Genomic DNA, 27,406 nt, shown 5'->3' with positions numbered 1-27,406 from the left:
GGAAAAATGCCCTTAGGATCAGGTGTGGTTAGGATTTTCCGTTATTGTTTGGCATATTTGGATTCTGTGCGTATCGGATGTTTTTTGTGAGTGCTTTGAACTTTTACGTTGCTTCTGATTTTGCATTATTTGCTGGACTAACTTCAAGGTCCACATACTGTGATGTTTGTATCGGTTACATCTTTATAAACGAACGTCCTATCACACCTCTTATTAGTGTGGTTCTTCGAGATCGTAAAATTTTGATACATTTTTTTTAAATGCTAGATGCAAATTATTCTATCAAAAAATATGATAACGAACATGGATCGAACATCGAACATTTATGCGTTTATGGGATGGGATAATTATGGCCCAATTAATTAAAGAACGTGTTTGAACGTGATCTAGTTCGAAAATCACAAACTCTCACAAAAATAACCGTAATAAATAATAACCTATTGGGTTGTTCTCTAACAACAATTTATTGGCTTGAATGTGCGCTTATGACGTTTATACCAATGTAACGCATTGACGATATTCAATGGCATTGGCACTACCTTTTTAACTAAAATGTTGAAAATCGAATTGTATATGGCAAGATGAATTGGCGTTGCAGTAGAGCAGTGATTTTTACAGCAATTCAAAATGTGAACTCGAATCGCAAGTATTATACTTTAATGTAGTTCAGTTTATGGCTTCCGGTCGTATTAGTGCAATTACAAACCTTAAATTTGATAATTATATTGCATACGTTTTGATTTTAATTGAGACGATCGTTAAGAGAATGGCAAATTTCGCCAAAATGTCGATACAAATCTAGTGAATCGTTTCGTTCGTCTACCGCGACGATTACATCGCTACTTATTTGAAAAACGTACGACATGAAATTGACACAGACCAGCGCTTGTCCCTCGTCTGCCAATCAATCTAGAATTTAGCGAGCACCACTATCAGTGACAAACCAATTCTTGCTGCCATTATCAGCGACTACAACGAGCGTCCCTATCTTGGAAAGGGGTAGAAACGAGTCGCCACTGTTCGTCCTTTCCATATTCTAGAGCTAGAATCTGTTTCTCATTTAACGGCCACACGTGCCAACACAGACATCTCATGTTAGTACGATTCATCCATCTCTATCTCCATCCCGACTATCAACTGGTTCGGGCACCACCTCCCCCCACCCCCCACATGATCTAATCGACTCGTTGGCAACGGTTCAGCTCTCAAAACGCGAACCCCATAATACGCGATAGTGACATAAATTAAAATTCAATCAACTGTCCCTTCTCGCCACATCGCTGCTTCCATCAAAATCTCCTCGATTGCTCTCGCTCCCGGGCCTCGGAGTCTGTCACTGACGTCGTGTGTGTGTGTGTGTGTGTGTGTGTGCGTATATGTGCCACGCATAGCAATCGTCCGGTCGCGTACTTTAACGCGCTTCTTAGCCTGCGTTTGGCGACGTGACAAACATTTTGTGGATCGCGTTGGTTTTTGTACTTTTTTTTCTGTTTTTTTTAGTATCATTCCCATTTGGCCACCAGGCAACAAGTGTGTGCGTGTGGATCAAACCACGAACTGCGAACCGCGACTGCCTCTCCCGGGGGGTTGGTGGAAGTTTGACAATCGACCTCGCGAGTATTGGTCTCGGGTTGGCGTTCGAATGTATCTTTCGATCTTCGAGCGTAGAAGGTCCTTCAAATGGGGAGTAGTGTGACAGGCAATGGGCCCGTTCCATCGGTTGATTTGGGACCTTAAAAGGAGTGCCGCCCCGGGCCGCCGGGCTTGGGAGATTGTAAATCCCTCGGTCTCCTTCGGGGAGTGTGTTCGGTGGTAGGATTTTTTGGGAGGGTTCACCCAACGTTCGTCGAGTATGACACTGAAACATGCATGAATGGACATTAATAATAAAAGAGGCATTCTTTTTCATCTTTCTCCCATATCTCCCTACCATAAATGGGCGGCTGACATTATTTATGAGCATCAGCAGCAGCACCACCACCACCATCACCCCTGTGCGTGTGCCTATCGTTACATCTGGTGTTTTGTTGTGGTGCTCCGTACTCTGAAATTAATAAGTTTTTAATACTGCACGATGATGATGAGTTGCATGTTTGCAGGAATGGTACAATGGTAATTTAGGCGGCAATATGTGCGTGTCACATCGAAAACATCAGCAGCTCCATCAGTAATTACGCGTTGGTTTGGAAGCCAGGTAGTGGCGTTTTCCAATGTTCATCGAAGGCATCGAATGCGAAATTCGAAAGAAGATATTCGAGATTTTTCGAAATTGCTTTCGGTAACCGACACAACACGTTGATGGCATAGCATACTTTGGACTCAATGGCAGTGCTGACTGGACGTTGTAAGACAATTACGCGGACACATGCCAGAGACACGTGGCGAGCGGTTAAGAACAGCTAATGGCCACTACTTTCGTCATCCAGGTTTACAAAACCACCGGGCGACCACCCTGATAGCACAGAGCAGTTAATGTTAGGTGAACCCCGCGACCGCGACCGCGTGTAAGCATTTCCAGTAAACCACACGGGCAGTCAGCCAGTCCGCGAGCCCGCGAGCCCTTTCGCAACGAAAACCCCATTTTTTACGGCCTCGGAAACAATGGCGCAGTCAGCCAGCCAGCCAGCCAGCTAGTGCACGGCAGCAGCACTTCTGACGTCAACCTTGGCATCGTTGGTGTTATGTTACGCCTCGCTCGCCTCAACAAAAGGTGTTGTGCGTTCGAGGTGTGCGGTACGAGACGGCGCACTGGCAGCAGTCAGTACACCCCACAACATCAATAAAGTAAACAAATAAGCATCGAGAATGTGGTCGTAACGACGGAAGCAGCAGCGGGGTGGAGAGTAACAGGGGAAGGGGAAGGGGTAGGGTTTCAGTCAGATTGTCCCACGCTTTGATTTATATCATTGTCCAGTCCGGTGGAGCACGAAAATGTGTAACAAACGCTCGGTGCACCTCATCGCGATGATGACGTATGTTTGGGGAAGGTGGGAGACAACGGCGGTGGATGGGGGATGCCAATTGTTTTTCCGCGCGAGGGAGACGCTCAGCTCTAGTGACGCGAGCGAGAGGCTAGGCTACTATTTCTGGTGTGTTCCTTCCTGGCCACGAGCTAACGAGGCTTCAAAATGGCGATGGCATCCGTCTCACCACCTCCTGCAACGAACCATCGCTTCTGCCAGACCGCGGCTCGCGCTGGGCGGCTGTGCGCAACAATTGGCAATAAACTATTGGAACTGCTAGTGGCCTGCCACCCCGCCCGGACCACCAGCCAGCTGCCAACCGGTGGCTCCGATTCGGTTGCGATTGATTGCAAACTGTAAACGAGGATGGCCTTGCGAGCGTCGTTACGATGGAAGCACGCGTTCCGATGGTTCGCTGTGGTCTGTGATTACTGTGTTTGAACATTTTAGACGAGAATCGGGGCAACGATTTCCGATGCGTCCAGTCGGTGGTAGTTCACATCATTGGCTCCAATCAAGCTCCAAACCCAACCTCCCTGTTCGGTTCTCAATTTCGAGTCTAGAAACGAATCGAAGTTGGCACGCTACTTGATGACCAACACGAACACGTGGCGTCCATTCCGGACTCCGTAATCCACACAAAACACCGGGCCGGGAACGGTACGTTTGTAGCTTCCCGCTTTTGTTTGAACATTTCATCCAGGTCAACATACATACTCGCCACCACCGAGACCCTCCTGTGTCCGTGCGCGTGACACTTCGACATATTTGCTGTGTTGCTGACGTGATTCCATTCGAACCATTCGGGGTGAATGGTTGTACAGGGTAGGGTGGATGGTGCGGTTGGTAGCCTCCCTCTCGGGGTCGAACACAAACAGGTGTGTCTACGTACAATGCGGCATCCACGACCTCTGTGCAGAATGCAACAAACGGGAGTTATGGGGAAACTAAAGCGAAAATAAATCAAAACTAGTTCAACGAGTCTACCAGCCAGCCAGCCAGCTAGTACACTGGCCACTATGGCTATGTAGCGTGACATAAAAAAATGTATGCTGCTCCCGCTCCACCTGATCCCGATGGTTCATGACACTTTATTTACAGTCTGGGAGTCCTCAGAGGGCAATGTGTTACAACAAGTGACCGCACACGGGAATAAACTGCGAAATGCCATGCCAAGCACTCTGGTCTTACCGATCCGTGGTTCGGACTCGAAAGGGGCAAGCAGGAGTCAATCAAACACCTAAATGGTTAACCACCTTTTTGTACAGCACGCTCTCTGCATCCATCTCCATACAAGCGGGAGTTATAGGGACTGTCCACAGTCATCTTTTGTCTACAAAAGTCACATGCTGTGTGCTTCTCCGGCGAGTGCTCTGGCCATTCACTCGCGGTGCTGGCACATTAAAGTGTTTTCTCTTTTCGAAGGTCACCCCTCCGCCCGGGTGGCGCACAAGGGAGATGAGGCAACATATCACCGAACCTCAAAACCCTCCGAACCGGTTTGTCTTTGCCTCTGTGTGCTTAGCTTCGCTGCTCTCGGGCTTCGTCCGCGATCGTCATCGTCACGTTCTGCAACTTGAGCCGTATTGGCAACGTACGAAATACGTATAGACGATGGTGACGATGAAGTCACATCACGGATCTCTAGAAGAGTTAGGCAAGGTTTCAAATATCTTCGACAACAGCATGTTGAGGATGTGTTTACAGATCACGCTGGAGCTGGATGACGCATTCTAAGCTTATTAGCTGCGTGCGCGATCAGGGTTTCAGCAAATTCCTCCATCGCGGTAAATGGAACCACCGAATGGTGACAGAATTCACTCTCGGACAGAGGAATAGAGTTTTGCTCATTCAAATCTACATCCCCTGGTGATACTTTCTGTTCCGTTTATCGTTTTCTTTCACAGAAATAGAAAACATTAAACACGGTGACTTGAACACGAATCGTAAGACAACCTGAGTCACAGACCGACGATCGCGAAGGCGAAAGTTCCACCTAAAGTTGGTTGGTCGTCACTAGCCCCCAGTACCACCACTACTGACACTACACCAACACCGTTCGCATGTGTATGTGCTAGTATAGCGCTTTATAAATTGCGATTATAGTGTAACGCTCCTCCTGCTGGTGAAACGTAAACTTTAGACGTAAAACTGCATCTCGTCAGCAGCAGCTTACCTTGCGCGCGATGGTTCACCGATGGCTGCGAATCATCAACGCTACCTGGTTTGATGGCATTGGCATTACCCTCGGTGGAGCCTGTAGTGGTGGTGGTGCCTTCGTGGTAGCTAGATGGTACTATTGTGTGTTGTGGTTAAAGCATATTTATTTCACTTTCACAACATAATCCCTTTGAAGTGGTGGCTCTCTTCTTGATTGATTGCCAGCTCTTACACGCTCGCTCTCGCCAAACAATTAAGCGGTCGGTGCTGAACCATCTTCGAGGGAGGAGGGAGATAGTTTTGGTTTTGACTATCTGGAAGGAGCAAAGCTAGCAGCACCACCATCGTCGCTGGCGATGGTTACGCATCGTCGCAACACGGGCATCATCAACCCGTTCAGTCCATTGTTGGTTATTGTCGGTGAGATGCGACCGATGGTTTGCGATGTACCACGTAAGATCATCGCAAAACCAACCAGTAGCATCGGTGCTACACTCGAAAGTGTTTGATGCACAAACGCGAACCACAATCGACGAACATATACACTCCAAGCTCGCTCTAGAGTGGACGGACGCAGCTGATGATGATTTCGCCCCTGGTCTCTTAGGTCATTGAGAGGGTGGTAGGGTGCATTTGCTGGCCAAAATTACCCAATCGAAAGCAGTGAAACCATCCTCCCGCGCACGCTGCTCGAGGGGGGTTACGCTATAGTAGCGAGATCTCCCCACATTTCCTGGCGTCAAAGTGCGTCGTTGTGTGAAATCATCATCATCATCATCATCATCATCATGATGGGAGCATCCCCTTGAAACCCGAATTTGGCGAACTGTCGCATCCCTGGCGTGGTGTTTGTTTTGCTTTACCGTTAAACCGAGACCAGACGCACCGGGAAGATTCAATGTTTATCCGAACCTCCACGCAGCAGAACCGCTCGTAGACGACAAAACAACACCACGGCTTGAATGGGAACGAGAACAGATGACACCGGACCGGGTGAGGTGTGGGGGGACACTGCACTCACTGTTGTGGCACAGTTGGTTTAGGCCTTCTTTCAAACGACTTGTCTTTCTTCGTGAAACAAATAAGGAAAAAGCAGGAAAAGCGCGCCGGGAACATCGGTTGTGTCTGGGATCGTACAATTGCGCACCATGGAGCAATTGTGGCGGCTCCGACTACTGACTTGGAGATGATTAATGGAAGTTACGCGCGCGTTGTTGTGTTCGTACGTTTGGAACACTGTCTGTGATTCAAACTGTCAATCAAAGGATGGCCATCTGGCGTCATCCGGCGTCCTCCGTATACCATGGATTCTGATGAATCGACGCATCACATCATCACAATACTCATAACCGGACCGTGGTTAGTTGGAATGAGTATCCGTAAATGTTAGTTCCACATTGATGATAGATTATAATATTGTCATTTTGCTCCAATTTTCCGCATTTTGTTGGCGTCACTGGGTGACTCAATCTGCGTAGCTAATCATCATAACTTGACCAGTAATTCGGACGCAAACGCGCTCGCGCGCTTACATCATTTTCGGTTGTGGCCGTCAATGGTTTGCTCGAGTTGGATCGGATTAAATACTCGATTGCACTATTGCACTCGCAGCGTCAAACCGTCTCTCTACGCCTTAGCTCATCATCAATAAACCATTTCCAACGAGTGACAGTTTGAAAAATTCCTTTCTTCAAGTTGTGTTTGCTGTGAGCCTCTTTCTGTTTGGCGCAATGTTGCTTTGCCGCGGGGAGCGGTAAGAGGTGGCCAGTTAATAATTCCACCGTGTTGCAGCACCTCGTCGTTCCGTGTCATTCCGTGTTTCACCCCGTTCGGGCCATTGACCAATGTGCCTTCACTTCCTCCACCATAAAGAATGGTGTGGACGTTGGTCGCTAAAGCCGCCGTTGACCTAGTTCGAGGAGCTGTTGCGCGCGTAAGAGCCTATTCGCCACAGACAGAAGATCTATTAACTGGCAGCTGGCCGGTGACACCAGCGCAAAATTCGCGAGGAAGGTATTTCGACCCACATTTCACATTCACAAAAAATGTCGCCTGCGGTACTTTTCGACAACGTGGCTAATTGGCGACGGTGGTTGTAGTCGGTGTTACTCGGTTTAAAATAAATCATTCCTCGTTCATAATGTAATGTTCATCGATTTATCTCCACCATACGGTGGTGATTCTTCATGGTTCTTACCAACCTTTGTTCGGACGTGGTAATCGAATTCAATCTATCAAAGCTTCCTGAGTTATCGAACCGCTTGGGTAGTAAAAGGGGAAACACATTGGACTGCACGCATCGTTGGTGTCATTAAAGGAGTAGGTCGCTGCTGGGCTCTTCTAATCTTACTTAGTGCTCCCTCTGCCCTGGGAAACGGACCATTTACGCGCACGCACCCCCCGTTGTTAGGACGGTGCAGCCGGTAGGGGGCAGCGTTATCGAACCAACCGGCTAATGCCAGCTCGCTTTTCCGAATCAATCTGAGGGGAAGAGAAAAAAAGGTGACTACCACCGAGGAGGGGGCGCCTACGAATGTCCTTTTTACCTTTGGGCCTACACTGCTACCATGTAGCCAGACCCTAGCGAAGGAATCATGTCAAAGGGCAACCGAGACACTACTCTCTCTCGGCATTACCAGACGCGAGACATCTTCAGGACATGCGTCGGGTAGCGCAACAACATGCGTGGGGTGCAGAGACCAATGTTTTCTTCGCTTTCTTCGTCTTTGGCGACCCAGAAACCCCTGGCGGAGTAGTAGGTGCGCTGCTGCCATGGAAACGCACCGTTACGGAAGTGCGTCCAACCCACGACGACGACGATGGTGATGATGTTGCCCGCGGACAATGCGAGCAAACGAGCAAAAGAGCGCGACATTAGCGCGCATGTGCAGCACCGTGTGACCGCTTTGCCGGCTCCTGTTTGTGGTCAGGGTAGGTATCTACAAGGCCCCCGTTCCCGAGAGAGAGAGAGAGAAGCTACCGAGAAAGAATCGAAAGTAACGCACGGGGTAGCACCATATGAGGTGGTCTAGTGTGTTGGTCTGTTAGTGATGGTCCTTGTTCCACTATTCTGTAGAACATGATGATAAGCAGGAAAAAGGAATCCATCGCGCACCGATGTGCCACCGATGGTGGCAATCATATTTCATATCGGCCGAACAGTCGATGAGATTGCCAATTGCACTTGTACACTGTTGAGAACCCCCTTCGGGTGCCGAGGCTGTTGAAATGATGATGATTTCATTGACAGAGGGAGGGAAGGTTGGATGCCATTGGACGGATCCCGGACGTGGGCTCGATGAAAAACACGTTGAAGGCGTTTGAAGCTGATTGAGACTGAACTCTTCCTTCCTGGAAACAACTCCTTCGGCAACAGCAGGGGGTGTTGAGCTTCTAACCACCTACTCATTTCGGTTTCAACGTCATAGCTCCGTAGTTGTTGCTACTTGTGCTGTTTGATGCCCGGTTGGTTTGTTGGGTCGTGGCTTGTTTTCCAATTTTCACCGATTTTCCACTGCTCCGTTGTGGGTGTGCGTGGTTTCCGATTTACTTTTCTAGCGTAATCCACGGAGCAAATCGAACAAACGGAAGCTTGACGATAATTAATTGTTTTGCGTCATGCGGTCTCTGGAGTAATCCCTCTTTGTTTCCGTTTGTGATGCAGGATTTGTGTGTTTAGGATTTGTTAAATGTTGCCTCACGCGGGTCGGTACAACTGGCTTAAAAACTAAATGATGACTATAGCCTAGTTATAAAGTGAACACAGTAATCATTAAAAGTTTAGCGAGAATGTAGTAATGGCTAGAGATCCCATTCACAATGCGATGAGTGGGAATGACTTATGACGTAATTTCTTATGTTTGGGGTTTTAGCGTGGGAAAAGCTAGTTGCTTGGCAGAACGCTGTTGCCTTCAACCCACGTGGGCCGACGAGACGAGGATGAGATGTACATCTTCGGCTTACAATACGATGCGTCTATCATTTTTAACTTTCATGACGTCGTTTCATTAGTAATTAAATTACTGTGGGACTTCTAAGGAATTGACGAACATCTCTTTTACCAAAGTATTTAACTGAATAAGTCCTTTCCATCAGTCTCAAACAATGCAACTGCAAGAATTTAACTAGCAGCACACGATGAGCAGGAAGTTTTAGTGTAACAGGTAGGAAGGCAGGAAACATCACTTCAAACAGAATCAAAATGGCGCTTACGAAAATTAACGAACTGTATCGAGACTGTCTTCATTCATCAGTCTTGATTCATTTGACTCCGGAAACAATATATTTCAGAGTGGATTAAAACACACATTCGGTTAGCACACATAATTTTTATTCCACACTATGGTAAATTCATTTTATAATTCGTTTTATTTGCCTTCTCAAAAGCCTTTTCGAAATTATTCGGATACAAATGTCTAATTTAAATTAATTTAACACCTACCTATTTAACAAAAATGGCGGCCATTTTTCGAAAACATTTCATGTCCGTAGCATCTAGAATCACTTTAACATTCTTATTTACTGTTCGTTTGGTTATTTTTCTAATGATTGTGTACGATCCCTGATGAATAATAACTACTATGATCTATGGTATGCGCTCTCTTGTAATTAGAGTGGTATAACATGAAGATGAAATTATATCTCTCTACTCAAATCGATACTCTAGTTGTGCGAAGGACACACCTATTTCTGATAGGCGCACTTATAGTTCCATGTAAGCTTGTCGTACCCGAGCAATTGCCAAGCCAGAAACTCAATCATCTTTCCAGTGTCAATGAGCAACAATGTAGACCGCGGTGCCGAGTACTCCAGCTACGGAAGTTTGTTCGAGTCTCCCAAGACTAATGCATAGCACGCATTACAGTTTACTATTTCAAATCAATCCATTCAACAACTACCACCGGGAAAAGGGTGTTTGTACTCGCTGGACCGGTCAGTCGAGCTTAGTGCTCGGCTCAATCGGTTAACCTCGCTGCTCTGATGTGGTGGTTGGTGAAGCGCGAAGGTCGACTCGGTCCGTTTGATCGATCGATCATTCAATGTGATGGAGGAAGGGCGTTCTGTCGGTCGGTTGGTCGGTCGGTCGGGGACAGTATGGCAGGAGGGACGATGTGGTCCCAGTGTCCTCTATCCATTGAAATGCACGCACTACAGCTAATCGCCATAAGCATGCGTGTGCAGTATGAATGCAAGATCGTGCGTTATGGTGGCGTTGCAGGATTGGTTTCCCCGGTTTAGTCATCCTCGGCTCGATGTTGTTCTGCATTAGCAAGTCGGATGAGTTGGTTTTGAGCGGTCATATAGCGGCACTGCACTGCGATTGCAGACACCACCACCACCGTCACGTTATTCGCTAAATCACTTTTTGCTAGTTCTTAACGCTCTGGTGGCAGAAGGAATTAACCTCGAGTGGCCTTCAAGAGCGTAGCGTGTGCGCGCAATAGAACGCTGAAGCGGTTTGTGTGCTCCGCTTCGTATGAGTTATCACTTGGATCGCGTTTCCGTAAAGTGACAACCGGCTACCTTCGGTATACGACGCGCAACCATCATTTTATGGAGGCGTAAAATGAATTTAAAATTTTGAATAATCATATCAACCAAGTGCCGACGATGCGCCCGACGGTCTGTCCTTAGGGAAGATGCTCAACCCATCACGCGCGACACACGCACGACGCGCTAATGCTGTGAAGCCATTAGCTGGCGGCACTCAAATTGAATCTTTCGGTTAAACAAAAAGGCGTCGTCCATTGGCATGCTACTACGACTCGGGGCGCCATGATCACGCTCACATTAACGCCATCTTATCCAACGAGCGCCCAGGGTGCAGGTTGGCAAGAAGAGACATTGGACTTTGCGGTCCGGGACCACCGCGTCCGCAGCTGCGTACGTGGTCGAGGAGACATTCTCACACGCAACAATGTCAGTTTATCGTTTTACCGTGACAAGAAACACGTCTCGCGCCGTTTGGCAATTCGCGCTGTGATCGCGAGCTACTTGTGGCGCTTGTTGAAAGTTGTCAGGAAAGCGTGTTACGCCAGGCGGTGATTAGAGGTGAACATTCTGAAAGATAATTCCAGAAATTTATCACGAATCGTCAAGTCAGAGGCGCCGTTTTCAGTATCGATATAAAACGTAATCGTTTTGCAGTGTTTTTTTTTGTTCTTCTGAAATGAAATAGGAAATTGGGATTTTTGAAATCAGTGCAAACATGTCATAAACGGAACAGTTCTTCTCGTTGTGACCACGTTTCCTAATTTACCTAAACCAATTTGCACTTTCCGTTCAGTCACCAGCACTGTTTGATTTTCCCTTTTTGCTATATTAGTCTTGAGGTCTATGCAGGGATTCGACTAGACAAAGAACCCGAAGCCCATCTCGCCACTAGAAGGGAAATGCTTTCTCGTACCGACTCTTTTTCATACACCAACAATCGTCTCGACAGATCCTGCAGTCTGTCGACGACGACAAAAAAAACCCTTTTCCAGTGGGGAACGGGCCTTCACGGCTCTGTCTAGGACTGCAAATTGCTCCACAACAACGGCCCAACGGCAAGCAGCCTCACTCTATACACAGCCTCGCCTCGCATCATAAGCTCCTCTTATGAATGACTCAGTACACTGCGTTGTACACCTTCACGCGACCTCACCAACACCAAGCGCCATACCAGTGTGCGGTGCATGGTGTCTGTGTCTCCTCGTGCTAGTCTCTGGGATTTCTGTGGATGCCGTACGCGACGATCCATATGCTTGGATCGCCCCGGTTGTACGGGAAAACCACCCAAAACCAGTCTCGCGGTAACCAGTTTCTGTCTGTCTGTCCGTCTGTCGCACAACAAAATGCCTTCACTTTGGTATTTCTGTGCTGCTCACACAGATTGATTTCGACTTTGCTTTGTGTTACATAGATCGGTTGACAAACAAACGATAATTAGACGAGGTATCTAGAAGAACAATTCATGCAATCAACAGATTAATTATTAAATAATTGTCTTGCTATAGCATAACAGTCTGCCGCTGATCGCGCGCGTCAGGAGCTCTGTTATATTGATGCTGGAGACAGCTCATTAAATCGATGAAAAGCAGCACATGAAATCGAAACCAACGTGCACACATTCAACCGGCAAGCAATAAACAGCGATCCATTTGGATGTTGCAGTGGTATTGAGTTTATGGAAGGACAATTACGAGGAAAGCAGAAGCGTGTGGCTTGGAAAGAGGCTTTCGGTTTCATTTTGGCAACACCAGCCTAAAAGCTGGCAACCAATGATGGAGTCTTCCAGTCCGATCATACTTTCGATACTTTTCCGAGACAGACGACGACGACGACGGCTGGCGACACAAACAGACTTCACCGGTGGTATGGCCTTGGGAGTTCGTAGCGTGAGAGGCTCGCCCAAAACCAAAAGGATACCTTTGCTCTCGTGTCTGTCTATGGTGGGACCCTGTGGTGCATTCAACACCATAGCCAGGCGTCTCGCTTCGATCCGTGTCCGGGGAAGCTCTCTCCCCTTATCTCTAGCCTTCACTCATGACGGAGCATATCCTGTGTAGGTCCCGTGGAATCTCGCTCGTTTGTTCCCGTTCCCGTAAGTGGACACAGACTCCATATGCGCAGACACAGCCATCATCATCATCGTCATCATCATCGTTCATCATTGAAACACACCGCGGCTACTTGTGTAGGCGAAAGGGCGTCGAAAAAGTTGAATCGTCGCCAAGGATACGTCCCGGAGTGTGTGTACTTCATGGGACGCTCATGCTGGCCACCTTCCCATATAGAACCGGGGCCTGGAGCGTGGTAACAACCATGCTTTATCCATCCAGTTTCCAGACGACAAACGGCGTCCGGAATTCACAATCAAGTGCGACGGGACTATACAATTTAGAGCCGGCGGAATTGTGATTTGTTTGGTTTGCGGGACCGCCAGGGACAGCGTTGTGTCCCTCCGAGGTAGAGAGAGAGAGAGAGAGAGAGAGAGAGAGAATGATGAATGATTATGCTTTAAAATGAAATTCAATCTGGTGAAAGGACATTCTTATCATCTAGCAAAAGGGCCAGCTGAGGATTCGTTGGAATTCGTAACAATTCCGGGTTTGCTTTCATGTAAATAAGTGTTTTACTATTGTCTATCTAGGCTGTAAATGTTGAAATGCTGATGCTCAGACTCGATCATGCACACCGAGAATGCTTTATCGTCTTCACACATGTTTCCTCATGGTCACGTAAAGCTTGAATCTACGTTGTGCATTCAAGATAGCATCCAGGCGCCCGCTAACCATTGTCAATTCTCCTCCACGCCTGTCTAATCCCACCAAGGATCATCATAAAAGCCAAGGCTAGTGAAAGAGAACGGTACACGCGTCTGGGGCAAACTAGTATTTCTACTTTTACCTCCCGGCGAACGGATAGAACAGTCAAGTCGACATATGAACCGTCGAAGAGAACAGGCCGGCCTGTGCACCACGCTGAAAGGATGATAAATGATGCTTCTAACACGAGTCCCTCCCCCCAATGCCGAGGCCACGGTCCTGGTGAAAAGTAAAGCTCTAACCCGCTGTCGGTCGGCTATCAATTAGCTGCACGCGGCTGCTGGCGGTGGCGCTAATGCTATCGGGCATATGTGCCGCTGACCAGACAGGATTGGACTTATGGACTTCTACTGTAGTTACCTTTTCGGGCGCGTGTGTCTTGCTGCTATCCGTTCGAAGCGTGTAGTAAATCTTTGATTTATCGTACGGAGTATCGGAGGGCACCTGCACATCGCCATCGCCATCGCTTAATCGGGCTCATTAGCATATGCATGAGTAATAATTGCCATCGCTTTGTAGAACCCGGTAAAAGGTCACGAGGAAGCAGCGACACTGTGGCGAAATGTAAGCGAGGCCCCCGCCGGCACGGTCGTCATGTTCAAGCAATTTGTTGACGATTTAGTACAACATTTTCATTTCCGCACTGGTCGGTAAATCACGTGGGACCGTAAAATGGTGATTGGGTTTCTTGTTTTTGTGCATTAGCGACCGTCTATAGTTCCCGTTGAAGGGGGTTTCCCGCTTCTCGGAATAGACAAGAGTGAGTTCCACCTGATGATCTCATGCAAAGAAGATTGAAGCGGTACCATCAACGATAGAAGTTGCAGAACTCCTTTCTAAAAACTCTTTAGAATGTTGGAGAAACTTGTTGAGAACCTGTCTATACCCTTGACAGGAGGAAATTCTCCCCTGAGGGAACCATCGATGACCGGTGGTGGTGGTCTCCTCGACACATTCAACCTTATAGTAATTCCGTGCTCCCCTCGGGGGTTGAATCGATTGGTGAACTTTCATTCCCAACCTTCATTACCGTGCATTTCAGAGAACCTTTCGACGGGGTCAAAACTATCCCGGTTTTGGTTGGTAATCAAAATTTGTACCAAAGCCAAAATGTAATGCCCCTCTCGGGACGGTCGAGATCGTGGGGGGGCATATTGATGAACCGAACACTCGACGATGATCATCCAATTAGCCACCGTTGAGGTCAGGTGCACCGTCGGTGGTGGTGGTCGATGTTGTTGATTGTAATATGGCACAAAACTCTGACGGTCGTGCGCTCCATTGCTGGCCGAGAGAGTCGCCTTTGTCGGAGAGTTCATTATGAATTTAATCCAGCGTGGCTGCATCCTTGACGCAAAAAGGTTATTATCGCTGACCCAAAAAATTGATCTCAACTCGATAACGACGGGATAACGGCCGCATATTTCTGCTACTACTATGCTTCGAGAAGGGGGGTACAGTCGTTGTACCTTAGCGCGGCATTCCGGTGGAGATGACTGCTCTTGAGTAGCGTGTTTGCTCTTGCCCGAATGTGAAGCAGCCCCTCGAATTGCTGTGAGGGAGCGTGTTGCCCTCAAGCCCAAGGCGCTTTACTTTGTAGTCAGACAGAGAGAAAGAGAGAGTGAACAGTGGGCCAATCGAGTGACTAATCGGGCACGGATCACATGTGAAAAATTATTAGTCTTATCCATGATGTGCGGACTAGTTATAGGGATTGCTGTATTGAAGTGTTTTGATTGATGAAATTAATAGAATGAACAGGATACTAAGTCTCATGGACGCTCTGAACAGTATAGTATCGCCGAATAGACCAATATTATTGATCACTGGCTATAGTTTTGATCGATCATTTTTAAACAATAACTAAATCGTACTATGTATACAACTGGTGGTTCTAGCAGATTTGATCAAAACCAAAGCCCACTGTGCAAATACCCAGTCACTGTCGTCGACTGAAGAGCAAAATGTGCAGTTCCGGCAGCAGCAGCAATAGACGACAACCGCCATGTCATGGCTGGCTGGCTGGCTGGCTGGGGGACCACTGTCAACACTCAAGGGCACAATTCGATCGCAACCAGGACACGACGCGGGCAAGCAAACCCCACCCGTCCATCTCGCAACAGTCTGCAGACCCATTGGGGAAGACCAGCCAGCACTTTCGCTAAAGTATACTCAATCCATTGACCGAGGATCGGCGGGGGTATCGGAAATGGCGGAGTGCAGTGACAGGCCACGGCGTCAGCGTGGTGGTGGGTCCTTGAACTTTGAAGTTGGCCAGGAACCGAGCTACCAGGATGTACCGCGCGAGAACCGAGGTTTGCAGTGGCTTCCCCCTCCGGTTATTATGTTCCCGGCACTCAGGGAAGGGAAAAGCGTGAAGCCGGAGGGTTGGCAGAAGAACTCCAGTCTCCCAACGAAATGTGTCATCCATCGTCGCGCTCGCTCGCTCACTCTGCTTTGGTCTAGTCTGGTCTGGTGTTGTGGTCTGGGACAGCGTCTCGTGCTCATCATTTTAATCATATCCGGGACCAGCGCCTTGGCGTGCGGGGTTTAAACCGTTTGAAGCACATTCCCATGCATGCACATGGCATATGCGCGCCTGCACATCATCTGCTGCACGTGGGGCGGCAAGGTAACAATCATCGCGATACACAAACGGCCGCGACGACCGTCCAGACGGAAACAATGAGGCGTACCGGACGGGGACAACGGCACACATCCTGACATTCCACAGCAACGCGCCCTGCATGTGTATGTTGTGTGGCGCACGTGACTCCGGGTGAATGCAGCTCCATGCATGATGTCGCGAGCCCTTGTTGTGTTATGCTCAGACGTGGTTCGGGAAGCTATTCGCACATAAGGAGGTGGAGCGGCCGAAGGGGGTCTCTAGCGTGATGCGGGAAGGGAAGCTGTGCGACATTGAAGAAAAAAACAAGAAGCAAAAACAACGTGTCTTCCACTGCGGCAAGTGTTACTTAATTATGTGAGAATAAACGGTTCCAGACGGGTCCGGGGAATGGGGCCTCTAGTCTAATGCTCTAGAGCATGTTGAATCGTGTTTTTCTTTCCTTCTGCTTACAAGTTCTCCATCATGCCCCGTTCCCCACGGTTTGTACCCATTTCACGCATTCACTTGTGAGATCAAACGAACAACAGACGACCAACGACGGGGGTTACCGTGTCTGGTAGCAAAATGGCGTTGTCTGATACGCCTTTAACAGCAGATACTGTCTGTCTCCAGTCACCTTCCGCTATTCCCGGATTTATCTCGCTTGTGAAGCGTGAAGATGGATCGCAAGTGATAACAAGGGATTGAAGCGCTATTCTCCCTGATTGTGGAGACGTAGTACTACGAATTGATTTATGATTTCATTATCATCATCAGCATCACCATTATCATCATTACTACTATCACTATCATCGATCTGTAAGCCCTGAGAGGTACATCACATTGCCACATTTTAAAGCGCTTGTACCGATTACTGTAACATCAAACCGGCGTCGTCGTCGTTGCACTCGATGATCCTTCTCCGTCTACTGCTCGTTGCGTCGTTGGCAGAGGATTCCATTTTGACATCCCATGTCTTCCCGGGAGTCATCTCGTCGTTGGAGGATTCCAGAGAAAACCACTCATCTATTTGACGTCCCTGGGAATAGATTGACGTAAGGCATTATGGAATGCATTGTGCATAAGCGTGTGTTTTGTGGGAAATGATGTCGGGAAGGAGGCTCGGTCAGACTCGGTGGTTGTGTTGCGATGCGGTGCGGTGTTTTCTAGAAAATACCATCTACATTCCAAATTCCTCCCTCGCATATCAATATAGCATTCCTGTGATTAATAATTGGAAAAGTTTGACGTCAAGTCCGTTCTCCTGTGTGGCCATTGAAGGTCTTCCTCCTGTCGCAATGACTTTAAGGAGCCCAACAAAGCCAATAACTTGGGATGATTGTTTCCCTTTCGTTGGGCCCCTCTGAAGGACATTAGCGTAGCTGACTTCAAGCTTGAATTTCTCAATTTTCCTTTCGCGACAGTGCTAAGAACAGCGCCATTTTAGAAAATCGTTCAGGAGAAGATATACATTATAACACAAAGTTCACCACTACTATCACCGAGGGAATTGGGGAGCGGAAGTTGAGGCATTCGGGCGGGGGACGATCAAATAACTTTGGACGTTTTAGCGAAGCATAAAACATGCTCCTCAGCCCAGTCCGTCAGAGAGTGTATGTGTAAGAGCGAGACTGTCGCTGCTGTCCATTGCAGAGAATTGCAAACTTAACGCCACCACCCACCACCCCACCCCCATCCCAAGGCCGGATGTTGGCATTTCCGGATAGACGACACTTTGGGCGTAACGGCTAAAGCGGACGATAAAGTGTCATTCAGTTCGGGTGTGAGGAAGGGACAACCGTTGGCCGTTTGTCAAGCAAGTTGCGTTTGGACATCGCTGCGTGTGGCCGATACGCTTTCCTCCGAGAGACATTTGCATTTCCATTAACATTTTCGGCAAGGAAAAGGGCCTATTCCCTTGATTGCTAAAGCAAATTAATCGGACTCTCTCGCTACTTCTTTGTTTCTTCTCAAGAAGGCGTCTTCACCCTATACAGTGATTTAATGTATGTCTGGGATTTCATCCTATTTGTTGCTAAATTGGGAGAACGATCTAGAAACGAGTCTGTGCGAGAAAATGTGCGAAAATTAGCGAATCCACGCTAGCTATCTTCTTGGTTTTCGTTTCTTAGGAAGAACTGTAAAAAATCATGTCCAATATGGGCCTTCTTCTTTTGTGGCTCTCACGTCTATCGCCCTCGGAGATGATAATTGCTTAAACTGGCAAAGTTTATTTTTGATCATTCGGTGGATAACCATTCCCGGTCACATGGTGAAGATGATTCATTAAACCAAACACGTGTAGCACCGGTGTGTGAGCGATACAGTAAGCGTGTGCTGTAGGAAGTCGCCACATCGCGCATTATCAGCTGTAAAAACTGGAAGCACATCATCGATCGATCGTACGGCCTTCAGTAAGCATGAACTACAGTGTTTATACCAATTGTAGGTTAGAAGAGCGTTAGGAGCAATATATAATTGTGTTCGGTTGTCGCGTACAATCGTCTGCTCTTGAAATGGATGATATCTATGCTGACATGGCTTATATAGGAATGTTCCGATGCAATGTTTTAAGTAACATGCTTTGACTTTTTAATTCTCGCGTTTCTCATAGGTATGCGGTGACGCAACGTCCACTACCGATGCACTTAAAATGATCCGCAGTATCCATGCAAGCGCGAGCTTTTCCGTCTAAATTGGGCCAATTATTTCGTAATCAAATTTGTATTAATTATACGCTAGATTATGTAAGCAGCCGTACGATTGCTGCAAGACAACTCTAAAACTCCGTCCAGACGATGACGAATGTTGGAGAATTTCTCGACGAGAACTTCGCAAACAAACGTCATCCCATACAAATCCGGCGAGAAGTTATCGCGATAACTGCAATGCACGTCTAGCAAGCGAGCAAGCGAGAACGAGCGAGAACTTCTTTTGGAGCTGTCAAATCGTATGTAAACAGTAGGGCGAGAAAGTTATCGCGATAACTTTTGCTCAAATTGAGCAAAAGTTATCGCGATAACTTTGTTGCTCGTCTGGACGGAGTTTAATGATTGATTTCCAGGCGGCATCATTTCTAAGACATTTTTTTTCTCTTCTAAATGACATCGAGTTCCGCTCCACTTGTGTGTCCCATCGACGACATCGACGAGGGGGCAGTGCATTATGAAATCTGCCTTCGATGATGCGATCGTACAATAGTCACAGAACAGATCGTATCTCTATTCCCTTCAATAGTTAACTACTAGCCTTAATGAAGTAAAGCTGATTTTCACTCACAAAAGCTTTTCAGCAGCGTGGAAATCGATCTCGCTCGATAAACTCGACTGCTCGAACTGCATTTTATAAGACGGCTACCGGCCTTGAAACACGTGGAGTAATTTCTCATCCGCACTGTGTCCGCAATAGTGGTAGAACACGCCAGTGTGTGCATAATAGTGTGTGGCAGGCAGCTAGTGGTAGCGACTAATTCCAACTCATTACTCGACCCAGTAACGCACGTGGTTAACCAGCCGTTGGCATGCATTCGCACGTGGTGGTGCAGCAGGAGCAGCAGCAGCACCGAACACACTCGGAGTTTACAGTATTGCAACTGGCCGGTAGCAGCTGCAATTAACGTTCGTGTCTATCTCAATCACCGCTCCAATCGTCGTCGTCGTTGCCGTCGCGATCGCCACGATTCAGCACAAATTAACCCCAAAACAAACTGAAGCGGGGTGGAAGGGAGAGAGGGTGTTGGTGGTTTTGCTAAAATAAAGTGGGAATTTTCTCTACGTCTTTTCTTTTAACTCTATAGCTCTCGACAACACGACAACTGGTCCGAACTCTCGAACTCGCCAAACAGCGCAAGAGTGTATTTTACGCAATGACGCGTTTCTTAACTCACCAGAGGACTCTGGCTGGCCCCTCAACACGCCGCTGTTGGCCAGTTGCCAGAGCCAAAGGTGAGCGATTTGCTCCGTGTGCCTTGGTCAGCCGGGGTGAGAAGGAAACATTCGCAGGAGAGAAGGGAGGTAGCGGAGTTTGTTGCAGAATTTGCACATGCACGGGGTGTGCATCAGCGCACGTTGAGGCCGGCTTATGTTGCACTCAATCATCCTTATTCGATTTGTAATCCGAAACAGATTTGTGGTGGGCTTTTCAATAGGATGGTATTGCTTTTTACTAGCTTGTGTTTGATTTACGGAATTACATATTACTTGCATTCATTCTGATCGTAAATCTCTTTATGTCATTTATTTCGTCAGATTTTGGATTCAAGATGAATGTTTATGAGAATGTTTCAGATGTCTTGTAGAATTATAGAGTATTTGTCAAGCTTAAATTTATTGGAGCACCACTTTATTATCTACTCCGTCTTACCTCACCATTGATCTTTGTTTTTGTTTTATATTTTAATGCTTAAAGTGGTTTGATCACTAGTATTGATCACAGAGTGTATTGGATCTCAAAAATGAATGGAAGCGACCATTGAACAGGAAATGTTATAAGGTCTGGGAACAGAATGAGTCAGCAACGCGGAAGAGATATTTTTTCAAGTTTCATGCAGAAGTTTGATAAGGAACGGTCAGGACAATAAAAAGAACTGTAATTTCTCTCTGGAACTCAAGGTTTTCTGGCCGTATTGGCGAAGGTAGAACCTGTAAGAATCTAAACCAAATAATGCTGTGGACACAGGTTTACATCTATTGATTTTTATCATTGTTTCAGTTTTCTGACAAGAAAATCTGTCCTTGATATTACAACGATATGAATGGAACTCGTTCAAAATATTTGTTGTAGCTTTGGAAGCTTAATCACCACCAATTTAGAGCTCTCTGTTGCATGAAACCTCCAAAGGTTTCCTGATCTAAATTTTGCTTTTGCTCTTTGTTTGTTGAACATTTCCAAGTCAAACGCTGCCAACGATAGTATGCTCGTGCTGCTGCACTTCATCAATGCCAATTTGAATAAGCATCTCTTTCGATAAAGCTTTTCTCTGCAGCATAATTTATAATGCATACCCGCTTCTGTGAAACTCTGGTTCGCACGTTTTGCACACCGGAAGCTGCTGACGCTCTTCCGGGCAACCAGCCCCGAAGCTAATGAAGCTTCTATTTTTCATTCATTCCTTTCCCCGATCAGCAACTTCACCTCACCAAATCTGACTATCGATTCGTTGAAGTTGCATTCGTTTCCGACGCACACACCACGTGGCGGCGGCGACCGCTGGCGGAATGAATATTTGATGTCGCGATGTCAGAGCCACTAGTGGCCGGTGTTCCGGTGCCCGGCTAATGGAAACTGAAAGGGAAACTGCAGACAAGAGACCCCCTTTCTCGAGCCAATCAATGGCCACCAGCATCCCATCCATCCATCGTGCATCGATCAATCAACCGACGAGAGCCAGACAAGAGTAACGTTCGATAATTGTTCGTTCGTTGGATCGATCGATCGATCGTTCGGGTTGATCGATTGAACCGATTGATGGATTCGCGTGAGTACCAACAGCAGTGGGGTCTCTATTAAACGGCGCACAACAAGTTAGTCAATCAACTGGCAACATTCCACTAGGAAGATCCATCCGGTATCGATTGCAAGCGACGCGCCGCGTGCAGCGTTTGCGATGACACCTTTTAAAGTGACACATCACTGTTGGAATCATCAAAATGGATAGGGGAGGGTGGGATTGCTGTGAGCGGGAGGTTTGCAATGTAAACTACTGCTTATCATCGCAACACCACCATCGAGGGGGTAACCATCACGCGTGCTGATCGCTTCACTATCGGAGGCAGCAAAGTGCACTCCAGCGTAGGTTTGCTGCTGATAATTCATTGATTAGAATGACACACGCTAACAACACACACACCGGGTTTTAGCCGGGATCATTTTACCATCCTGTAACGTGTTGCACGTTTTAGAACATTTCATTCATCTTCTTCAAGTGTTGGCTGTTTTGGATTTTGATAACATTTTCTAATAAAAACATAGCTAATAAGCGGTAAATGCCATTTCCGTGCAAACGGGTAATCGAGCGATGGCCAATTACCGCCACTCCGCCCAAAATTGTGTTGTTTGCCTATCGTTAATAGCCGTCATAAGCGGGGAAGGAGGCGGAGGGGCATCTATGGCGTGTCATGGTACGACATGCTTAACAGCATTACAATATGTTCCACGAAATTGGAAAAATTACGAGAATTTTCCATTATTCCGGTTTCATGCGACCTCAAGTCGCTTACCCCGCCTCAGTCTCTCTCTCTCCATCCCTGCTCCTAGGCACACCCGACCCTAGCTTTACGTGGGAAACTCATTAGCATAGCCATTTGATTACATGATTACCGTGAAGGTGGTGGAGTGAGGGAGGCTGGGCAGCTGCCCCATTTCCTGGCCTCGACGAAAAGTGGAAACCAACCACCACCATTACGAACTATTGGTTGGCTACCATTTTCCTCATTTCCACCCCTCATCCTGTGCCCCTCCTAGGAGACTCGGCGGTTGCACGTGTTGAAGATTGTTTTTCTTTTCGAACAATTCATTGCGCTCATCATGACGGTACCGGATCAAACCGGAAGGAACGAAGACACACCCCGGTGTATGTGGCCTACGATTACCAGCATCATCTAGCAGGAGAAGGAGAAAACAGTTTTTCCCCACATTCCGTTCCACCCAATTGCCCGGCGGGCGGACCGATGGTTGATTTGCATACACCGCCACCGCCTGGGGCTTGGGGTGAACCCTCACTATCTTGGTTGCGTTTTGCTTACAAACTCCGTTCCGTTGCTGACGACGGAAGAGCTCCTAACGCCCTCTTCTCGATTTTCCTTTTCACAATTTGCAAAAAATCAATCACCAGCTAGCGCGTGGCGGTGGTGGCATCATGTTCATGTTCGCTGCTGTCTCTGCTTTCTTTCCATTTTCAAGTTTGTTTGTTTTTTGTGCATTTCTTGGGGCATTTCCGTTTCATTTTTTTTTTTGCACAAATTTGGGGCCAATTTTTGGGGCGCGGTGAAAAGCGCATTTACGCAAATACCTTCGATTGATTGCAGCTGCTCACCACAACGGTGGAGTTATCCATGACGAGGGAATTTGATCATTCGATGGCCAGCGTTTGTGCGTTTTGATAAGGTTTTCTCTTTTGTATGTTTCTTTCTTTTCTCTAAAGTGCAGTATTGATTTCGTAGTGTTCTTTTTTCGTCTAATCGATGTTTCGATCGCGAAACTCATAACCCATTTGAATCGTTTGGGGTACATACTATACTCAATTCTGCTCAAGTCTTGAGTCTACTTGTGTTTTGTGGTTTACAAAATCGGAGCTGCCGATCAGCACTTTTGAAATGGTTCAACGCAAGCTCTAAATTGGTATCGAAATTCTTAAGCACAGGTGCAAGGTAGTGCACGTTCATTGGTAGACTGTTAACCGGGTCAATTGTTGCTACAGATTCAGTGGCGGAATTAGCCATTCATGTCCCTACACCTACGCTCCGTATCGATGAAATCGTTGCCCGTTATTGGCGTAGGCAACTGTACAGCATTAATGTGCAATTGCTAGTCATGTTGTGACGATTTAACGAAAAACATCCTATATTTAACTTCAATCGATCTGTGTTTTGTTTAAAATAAGCTCTGATACTGCCTAACTGTGAGGTCATACACATATGATTCATTAATTAAGAACAATTGAGTTATTTATTTTATTTTATCTTATTTACTATCTCGTTCAATTTACATTCTGGTCAATTTTAAGCATCTACCAAGATCTCTTTTGTTAAGTTGAAATTTCTGTTCAGTTTTAATTTCAATCTATTTTCTCTGCATAACCCTTTGTTCGACTCCCGTAAACATACACGTATACCAGTCCTGTTCGTCTGGAAAAATTTGCATTCCATCTGCATGCGCCAAAAACCAACTCAAACCGCCAGAACGGCGTGTTATCTGTTCAATCGTCTACCATGTCAATCCAACAACCAACCGATGTCGATGCCAGACTGCAAAACGCTATCACACCAGAGACCATTTCTGTGTTCATTTTTTGTTTCCATTCGGCATGCCCCTTCGGTTTCACACATGTGTGGGGGACTGTCGACGACTCGTACCATCGCAATGTGCAAGTGAAAATCGATCGAAAATGATGCGTTCAATCGATTGAAGTGAAAGTTCCGACGCGCCCACCCCATGCGTGTGTATGCCCGGTTGCCGGCCCCCTGGCTAGTGGCCACCTTCTCTTAGAGAGTTTTTTTTTCTTTCTCCCCATTCTCACCCTCTGTCCTTCACCACCCTCTTCTCCTTCTACTTCGTTTCATTGCACCATTTGCGGATGCATGATCTCCAATCTATTTCACTTCTTGGCCGTTCATGCTGCTGCTGCTGCTGGTGCATTTGATCTTCGATTTGTTTTTCTTTCTTCCTTTTTCCCGCTTGGTAGCCATGTGCGGCTAGATTTTCACTTGCTGCCGGCGGAGGCCGGACTCTGTGCTTCACTTTTACTACCGATACATACATACGTTGTGTACATGTTTTTATGATGCCCGAGTTTTCCGTTTTGTCTTGCTTGCGGTTGGTTGGCGGAGCCGTGTTTTCACTCGCACTGCTCCACCGTACTGTTTTCGTTTATTCGCGACGACCGGAACATACCGAGAACCGAGTGGTGTGGTTTCCACCGCAGTTTCCGTTTCCCTCGGTTGATCAACCAAGCTTTGCGTCGTCGTTGGAAATGGTCTTCGCGTGTGCGCACCGTAGATCGCCGAAGCGAAACTGGTGCTACATTTGTTTCCCTAAATCATCATTTGTTGCAGACAGACGGTTCTGTTCTAGCGCCATTCGTTCCACTTCGCCCTCTGTTGGTTGAAGGCGTGAGCGGCCCTGATGGCGGTGACTATTAGTGTAACACCGATTAAGAAGTCGTTCTGTTCGCTTGAGATAAGCTCATTTGGTTGTTTAAATGGTGCTCAAGCTTCTGATCTGCTGCTCCTGCTGTACAACATTGCTTTCTGCATCCATCATCCACGCACAGCCATCAACCTTAGATATGAACGTATTGAACGGTCCCCGTGAGCCTCTTAATGAGTTGATTGTATGATAAGCGACCATAAGGAAGCGAATAAGGCAGGCGAATGGGATCATGTGGATCAATGACAAAATGACTGCAATCAGCATGAGAGCGTGAGCGGGCACGAGTTGTAAGATAACAGGAAAATTACATCTTCCGGTTCCGGGGATCGCTCGTTCAATCACTTGTGCCACCAACAAGTGACGCACCGCTTTCTTTCTCTCTACCGGAATCACGCGTTCGCCGTTCAGAGCTGAAGTGATCACTGATGTTGGTGTTTTCTGCTTCTTTTTCATCCACAGCTATGCACCGGGGCCGATCTGGTCATCGAAATCCCGGGCAATCAGGGTCTAGATGATTCGTTCTACCGGCTGGACTACTACCCACCGATCGGTAATCCGGCACCGAATGCGACGATCGCTTCGCGCGACGTTGGGGACGAGATACAGTTCTCGAACGGACTGCCCGGTACGCGCTACAACTTCTGGTTGTACTACACCAACTCGACGCACAAGGACTGGCTAACGTGGACGGTGTCGATCACGACGGCACCGGATCCGCCGGCCAATCTTACCGTCATTCCGCGCAGCGGTAAAAACGTGATCATCAACTGGAGCCCCCCGGCCCAGGGTAACTACTCCTCGTTCAAGCTCAAGATCGTGGGTCTGACGGATAGCTTCAGTACCAACTACACCACGACCAACGAGGATAATCAGTTTCAGTACATGGTGCGCGATCTGACGCCCGGTGCTACCTATCAGGTCCAAGCGTACACACTGTACGATGGCAAGGAATCGGTGGCCTACACGAGCCGCAACTTCACCACGAGTAAGTACAGACACACGCCAATGCAGGAGAAGGAAGGACCGAAATCCTGCTTCGTAGCGCTTCCAACCACCCCCCTAATCGAAGGCACTACTAGCTAGTATCTACTAAAACCGGCAGCTTTCAAATGCACCTCAACTTTACCTACTAGCGGCTTCTAGGGAACACCTCACGAACAGCTATTTTACCGTCTCAAGCAGGGTCGGGGTACCACACTGGGTTCTCTGGGTGGTTGCGGTGCGGTATTTCCGTAGTTTGGCTTTCAAGGTGAACCACTTTACTAGCCTCGGCGTAGCCTGCGCTGCTGTTGCTGCAACCATGTGTCATGTCATGTGAACGATGTTGTGCAGCTTCGGAAACCGACAGATTTTGTTCCCTGTTGTTTCTTCCAATTCGTCGTCGTCGTCGTCGTCGTTGTCGTCGGTGGTCGTTAGTTGTGCGTCACTTCTTCGTCTACACTATCACCGCACGGACAACGGAGCGCGAACCTAACGGATGTTTCAATTGAAATGCATATTCTGCTGTTTTACGCACTCCATCACGTTTCACTCTGTCCTCTCTCTCTCTCCCCGTGTCTCTGTCTCTTTTTATCTCTCGCTCACTTTGTCTTTAGCCGGTACCGGTTTTCGCGGTTAAATGGATAATGTTTTAACAAATTCACTTAGAGCCAACACTCACCTTTTTCCGTTTTCACCTCCCTTTACGCGCTTAAACACCCATCGATTGGATGCGGGATCGGATGATGATGGCAATGATGATGATGATGATGATCACGCTACTAACTTTGGCGTACGGTTTGCTTGCGGTGGTATCGTTGTGGTTGGGTCGAACAATTTGTCAAACCGCGCACGTACCTCGACCGTCGGCCAACCACTGGAAAACCACTAACACAATTGCACACAAATCGTAATATTCGCAAAAAACATTATGTGCACTTTGCGTTTGTGATGTGTGCTCTCGACGGTTGCTGCTTTGCCGTGGACATTCCGGCGACGAACCCTTCGCTACGTGTTTACCACACGCGGAACTCGAACAACGGCCGCCATTAACAACAACAACAACAACATCATGAACATCGACCACGACACTATATCACCTTCTTCCGGGGGAACCAACTGTTCGCGCTTGTGCTGTTTCTGCTGCTACTACTACTTCTACTACCACTACTTCTACTGCCGCTTCTACTATTTCTACTACAACTACTAATACTAACAACGATACGCGTGGTGATGGTTGGTGTGGTAATGGTGACCGGATGATTAACAGAGCGCTATCGGCACAAAGATCTGCTGGCAATCAAGATTCTTAGAGGTAATTCTGCATGGCGCTTTTCCCCTCTTCGGCCGGGCACCCCATTTAGGGAATGTCGTTCGTTTAGGGCGGCCGTGCCGGCTTCCAGTTGTGCATTCCAATAGACATTCTTGACTCCAACGGACCATATCAGAAAGGAGACCTGCGGCTTCGCGTCCATACGCCATTAAAGATCCTTTGTTTTGATTCCATTTGTGGAAAAACA

General features: G+C 47.4%; 1 protein-coding gene across 11 annotated transcripts in view; it reads left to right on the top strand.

Moving 5' to 3' along the window:
* LOC125950006 (tyrosine-protein phosphatase 10D) overlaps nt 1-27,406 on the top strand; it is a 44,228-nt gene that overhangs the window by 4,093 nt on the left and 12,729 nt on the right. For 8 of the 11 annotated variants that reach the window (XM_049677553.1, XM_049677552.1, XM_049677547.1 and 5 more), the window contains exons 3-4: nt 25,368-25,893; nt 27,157-27,201. In XM_049677553.1, coding sequence (XP_049533510.1) covers nt 25,368-25,893; nt 27,157-27,201 — 571 coding nt within the window. The remainder of the gene's footprint in view (nt 1-25,367; nt 25,894-27,156; nt 27,202-27,406) is intronic. The other 3 variants (XM_049677554.1, XM_049677550.1, XM_049677549.1) reach the window with 1 other exon arrangement.

This window comes from Anopheles darlingi, chromosome 2, assembly GCF_943734745.1.
Source record: "Anopheles darlingi chromosome 2, idAnoDarlMG_H_01, whole genome shotgun sequence".
Taxonomy (NCBI): Eukaryota; Metazoa; Arthropoda; class Insecta; order Diptera; family Culicidae; genus Anopheles; species Anopheles darlingi.
Note: the sequence above shows the minus strand (reverse complement) of the source record. Positions and strands in the feature narration are given on the sequence as shown.